The sequence below is a fragment of the Stegastes partitus genome, unplaced genomic scaffold (genome assembly GCF_000690725.1).
Source record: "Stegastes partitus isolate 25-593 unplaced genomic scaffold, Stegastes_partitus-1.0.2 Scaffold807, whole genome shotgun sequence".
Classification (NCBI taxonomy): Eukaryota; Metazoa; Chordata; class Actinopteri; family Pomacentridae; genus Stegastes; species Stegastes partitus.
In genome coordinates, this window is record NW_007578538.1 from 52199 (window position 1) to 58413 (window position 6215).

The window sequence follows — 6215 nt, forward strand, 5'->3', positions numbered from 1 at the left end:
TCTAACCTGAGAATGAAACTGATCGATTATTGGCTGATTATTGATTGATTGACTCAGTCCTACCTGAGTCACGTGGTCAGCAGCTCGCGCCGCATCGAAGCGTCTTTAAACCGAACCTGAGCGCGCGCGCCGAGCATCTGCCGCGCGTCCCCGCTCCCCCCTCGCCGCCGCCGCCGCCACGAGCGCTCGCTCCCGTCCTCGGCGTCGCGCCTCGCGGTCCCGTCTCATCCGTCCGTCGGCCGAACCGAAGCTCGGCGCAGCAGCGACGGAGGCTTCCGGGCCGTAGCGGCTCCGGTTCGGCGCCGCGTCACGTTCCGGGCTCCGGCTTGTTGTTGTTGTTTTCTCGCTGCAAACGGTGAAGATGGCGGCGGGGGCGGGATGGCAGCCGCCGTTCAGCGGCTCCGTTGCGGGAAAACACAGTCCGCCGTCCGGATGCTTCTACGGCGGCGGGACGCTGGAGTACACCCAGGAGCTGCACCTGAAGATGAGCAAGAAGATCGCTCAGCTGACCAAGGTGAGTCCGGTCCGGAGGTCCGGAGGTCCGCGGGTCCGCAGGTCCGCAGGTCCAGGGGTCACATCCTGCTCCCCGGAGGGAGGCTGCACCGTTACGTAAGGCTCCGGATCCGGGAGCTCCGGATCCTGGACCTTTACATAACGGAGCCGCTGCTGCAGGTTCGGAACCAGGTTCAAGTTGAAGGAAACAGCCTGCAGCTGAGAAGCTCGGTTGGTCCAGTTAGAGGAGAGAACTGACCCAGAGCCGACGAGCCCGGTTCTGTTGGGCATCGGAACCACATCAGACCAGGTCCAGTTCGGATCAGGGCTCCAGACTCCTGACTGGTGGAAACACAACAGTCAGGAGGTTTCGTGAAACCAGGTCCAGAGCTGAAACCGCTGCAGGCATCAGGGTCTAATCTGGACCAGATGATCACAGGGAGGCCAAAGACCCGATAGACCAGGTCCAGGTTGAAAATCACACAGTATAGAATCGGGTCAGACCAGGACCAGATCACCAGGAAGACGATAGAGGTTGTTCAAGATCCAGTTTCTGGTTTGTGAAAATGCAGCTCAGTGAGATTTCTCCATGTTTTTACATCAAAACCGCATCAGACCAGGTCCAGATAGGATCACTGAACTGGTTCGGGTCTAATCTGGACCAGATTCTGGACCAGGGAGGCGACAGACTGGTTCAAACAGCTTCTGAAAGCTTTGTTCTGTGAGTGAAAACACAACAATAAGGAGATTTCTCTGCTTTTTTACTCCAAACACGTCAGACCAGGTCCAGATTTTAAAACAACGACGTAGAAACGGGTCACATCTGGACCAGATCGTCCCACTTTCTGGTTTGTTCAGCCTTTATTCTCTTTGTTTAATATAAAAAAGAGGGATTTCACTGCTTGATTTTGCTTCTAGACCAGATCTAGATCAACAGTCCTGATATCTAGACCGGTCTGATCTGGACCAGATCATCACAGAGAGGCTAAAGACTCATTAAACACCGGGTCTGATTCGTGTAAATTCTTTTTTTTTTTTCTGGTTTTGAAGCACATTACATCAGATTGAACAAACTTTATTGTCCGTGCAGAGCGACACGACCAACCATCATTTCCAGGACGTGGCGGTAAAATCAGAATAAACCAGATTTAGAAATTAGTGTCGCCGCTTTGAGCTCCGTCTGAGCTCCAGAGTCTGTAAAATACACTTTGTGACTTTTTTATTCTGTTTGTGACGTTTAGACGAAAACAATAAAGGTTTTACAAACGTTTCACCGGAAGCTGCTGGAAAAAAACCCACCGGCGGTCCTCCTGCGCCGTCCGACCGGATCTTTAAAAACACCGCCGGTTATCTGAAGTGTCGTCGTGGCAACGGGAAGCGCTAATCCCACCACGTTGTGACGTTGGTGACGTCGTGGCCATTTTTCAGGCAAATACAGTAAAAAAAAAAAAAAAACAACTGCAGGATTTTAGAGTTTAAATGTGAATAAGTAAAGAACAGTGACGGTTCTGGTCCGGACCACGGATGGAAGGCGGACGTCTCCGGTTGCTGTGTGCGGCTGTGGATCCGGACGTCTTTGCTTTTTGTACACTGAAGGTGTTTCTGCAGAGTTCTGTTGGCTGAGCGGATCGGCGCCGATCATCGGGCCGGGCGGGAACGACGCGGCGAACAAAACGCAGGAGGAGTCCAGTCGTGACCCGATAGTCTGAGTCTGAACTCAGAAATGTCGTCCATAAAGCAAAACTGCCGGAAATCACCCCCCAAAAAAAAGTAAAGTTGAATTAACGTACACGTGCCGTAGATTTTTATAGATTTTTTTTACGCTGCTATAGTGAAGTCGTTACCTGAAACTGTAAAAAGTTCAGATTTACTACCTTTCGCAGGTCCTTGAACTGCTCATCAGAAAACGTAATGCCTTGTTTAGAAATTTTCTAAAAATCAACGGTTTGCTGTAACTTGATTCTGTAAAAAACAAAAAATTCTTCGATCCTCGTGAAGCCTGGAGTGACTCGGCTGAGACCGGCGGCCGCGCAGTAAAAAATCTGGGATTGTCAGCTGAACTGCAGGCTGTGTGCAATACAACATCTGAGAAATTTGTCTTTTCTTTTTTGTTTTTTTAAAAAAATGATTTTTGGCGTTAAAACTGCGCCAAGCTGCAGAGAAAACACCTGAACTCTCTGTGCTGTTTCCATAAAGGTGCAGGAATTTATCTTACTGTGAGAAATGAGCCCAGGAACCAAAGTTGTGCATTAAATTGTATGTTTGCACCTAAAAGCCTGAGTTTAAGTGAAGCTGCTTCCATCAGACTCCAGTTTTGTTCAAACTTGTCCACTAATTATTGATTTTTTTCCCAAGAGGCTGCATTAAAGTCCTCCACATTCTGACATCTTTAACTCGTTTATTTGCTTTTACGGTGAAGACAGTCGTCCAGCTCACATTCAGAGCGACGTCCTGTCTGCAGACGTTCCCGCCGTCGGTTTGTGTTTATTTGATAATTATCGAAGAACTCGAAGCCTTGAGGCGAACCAATTTGCAACAAATATGAGATTTCAAGGCTTCAGAGATTGTCTTTGAGAAGGAAACGCGTCTGAATGTCTCGGAGCCGCTTTTGATAAATTGACCTCTTAATTAGAAATCCATCACGTTCTCCGGTTCCATCCTCGTCTCCGCAGATCATCCGAGAAGTCCCTGAATTTTATTAACGTGTGTGTCGGTCGCAGCTGAGTCGCGAACGGCTTCACGGTTCCGTCGGGAAGTGCAGAATTTTATTTATTTTTTACAGAATCCGGTTCGAACAAACAGTCTGTAAACGGCACATTTATAAGCTCAGATTTATTTATTTATAAGCTCAAAAAAATTATTTTTTTCTTTTTTTTTTTTTTTTTTAAACGGCACATTTATAAGCTCAGATTTATTTATTTATAAGCTCAAAAAAATTATTTTTTTCTTTTTTTAAAAAAATTATTTGCGTTGCCTCTTGGTGGTTGCGTTGCCTTCCGGCGGCTGCGTTGCCTCCTGGCGGCTGCGTTGCCTCTCGGTGGTTGCGTCGCCTCCCGGCAGCTGCGTTGCCTCTTGGTGGTTGCGTTGCCTCTTGGTGGCTGCGTTGCCTCTCGGTGGTTGCGTTGCCTCTCGGTGGTTGCGTTGCATCCCGGCGGCTGCGTTGCCTCCCGGCGGCTGCGTTGCCTCCCGGCAGCTGCGTTGCCTCTCGGTGGTTGCGTCACCTCTTGGTGGTTGCGTCACCTCTTGGTGGTTGCGTTGCCTCCCGGCGGCTGCGTTGCCTCTCGGCGGCTGCGTTGCCTCTCGGTGGTTGCGTTGCCTCCCGGCGGCTGCGTTGCCTCCCGGCGGCTGCGTTGCCTCTCTGTGGTTGCGTTGCCTCTTGGTGGTTGCGTTGCCTCTCTGTGGTTGTGTTGCCTCCCGGCGGCTGCGTTGCCTCTCGGCGGTTGCGTTGCCTCCTGGCGGCTGCGTTGCCTCTCTGTGGTTGCGTTGCCTCCCGGCGGCTGCGTTGCCTCCCGGCGGCTGCGTTGCCTCTCGGTGGTTGCGTTGCCTCTCGGTGGTTGTGTTGCCTCTTGGTGGTTGCGTTGCCTCCCGGCGGCTGCGTTGCCTCTCGGTGGTTGCGTTGCCTCCTGGCGGCTGCGTTGCCTCCTGGCGGCTGCGTTGCCTCTCGGCGGCTGCGTTGCCTCCCGGCGGCTGCGTTGCCTCCCGGTGGTTGCGTTGCCTCTCGGTGGTTGCGTTGCCTCTCGGTGGTTGCGTTGCCTCCTGGCGGATGCGTTGCCGTCGGACTGAGCGATGCGACGTCGAGGGATCGCACTCAGACCGCAGCACCTCGGAGAGCCCGGCCTCCATTCGTCCTTTAGTTAGCGACTATGACGGTCATCCTCCGACGGCGACGCGAGCCGAGCGGCAGAGTTTCGTTCCGGCCGAGTGCTGCAGCCGCTCGCCACCGTTTCCTGTGAATTGATCGACATTGATCGAGCCCCAGAAGCGTCGCTGCCGGAGGAACTGTTGTCGTTTTTTACCGTCATTCCTCTTTCGGCGGCTCTTTGACATGTTGCTGATTAAAGCTGATGACAGAAGGCGCCTCAGAGGTGATGAACGCAGCCTGATTGATCACAGATCTGGAATCGACTGAGATGATGTCACCCTGACACGAATAAAACGATGCAGTGAAGAGCTTTTACTTTTGTTGCAGCCCAGACTCGGGATGCTAATCAGTTCATTGATTATTGACATTTAATGTAGCTGATGCACTACCTGGTGATCAGCTGTAGTACCTGGTTGCGCCACCAGGTGGAGCCTCTTACGGTTTTCGTGAGGCAGAGAGCATTGTGGGAGTTCACTTCACGCCCAGCGACCAGTGCTCTTTGTGTCACGTCATTGAGTTTATAGCAGGAGACAGAACGAGTTTGTTTCATGTTATTGATTATTCAGCTATTGATTGATCATCAGTCAATAAAGCATCGCTCGTCGAGATGAGAGAATCATCTCAGCTGTGACCAGGACTTGTTTTATTTAACTACGCTGACGTTGTAACTGCGGATTTCTTTCGTTGGCTTGTTAATAATCAACTATTGATTAGATCGTGACTGATCAGGATGCGGTGGACAGTTTTATCGTCGAGCTACGTTAAACCGAACACTTTTGACTTTTGCCACGTCAGCGACTTGCACGACTCGTGGAACCCGAAGCCACGACTCGCCCCGGATGTCTTCAGCAGCCAAACTCCCATAATGCTCTCTGCATTCCAAAACAGAACTCGCTGAGGTCCGAGCGTCCGCCTCTTTGGGCAGACTTCTACGTCACGAAGCAGGGAGAGGCTCCCCCTGGTGGAGCAGTCAGGTACTGCAGATGAGCTACCGACACGCTTGTCCTTCATCTTCGGCCTGATTTGGTGAAATATTTTTTATCTTTTGACTTATTAATTGATTAAACGATAATGATTGACATCCCTAACTGTGCATATTGATGTGTACACCCACTCGAGGCCCATTTTAAAGACAAAACAACCGATCGAATGCGGTCCACAGTCGGCATCGTCTTCTGTCGCTGCAGCAGCTGCAGGCTGTCGTCTCGCCTTCAGGCTTGTTTCGGTTGAAGCCTCGGGCCACGAAGCTTCGCTGTGAAACCTGCCGCGGAGAAGAAAGACGGAAACTGTTTGCCGTCGCTCTCTTTTCGTGTCGGCGGCGTCGCTTTCATGTGTTTCCTCTGCGGGAGTGCGCTCAGCTGGTCGATGGAGACGAACGACAACAAAAGCTGCAGCTGAAAAACAGCCTCGGCAGATATTTACAGCGAGTAGCCGTCGCAATGTCGTGTGTCTCTGTGATATATGTTCAAAGAATACTCGGTTTTAAAAGAATGAATTTTTCTAGAATGATTTGGTAAGTCCGTCTGATGAGAAAATGAAATAATAATGTAAAAAGAAAAAAACGCTTTGCCATTCCTTATGACCCTCAGTGCAGGATCCCGCTAACAAATGGCTCCATCGACTTCATTTCTGCGCTTTAAAAAACTCAAATCTGTAAAAATCTGGCAGCAAAGGTGCGAAAAAAAAAATGCTGTGACGTTCAAAAGCACAAAAAAAGTGGTGAAAATGACAGCAAGCAGCAACGCAGCAGAAACCGGGTGTTTTTACAGTCAAACGTAAAAGAATGAAGGTTTTAGAGCAGAACTGATGGTAAACGTGGACATTATGAGCAGCTTCAGGCAGTTTTTAAACTTAAATTAAT

At 50.3% G+C, this 6215-nt stretch overlaps 1 protein-coding gene across 1 annotated transcript in view; it reads left to right on the plus strand.

Annotated features, from left to right (window-relative positions):
* The first annotated feature begins 361 nt into the window (after positions 1-361).
* LOC103365072 (protein FAM184A-like) overlaps positions 362-6215 on the plus strand; it is a 70066-nt gene continuing 64212 nt past the window's right edge. The window contains exon 1 of the mRNA XM_008292403.1: positions 362-514. Within this exon, the coding sequence (XP_008290625.1) occupies positions 362-514 (153 nt within the window). The remainder of the gene's footprint in view (positions 515-6215) is intronic.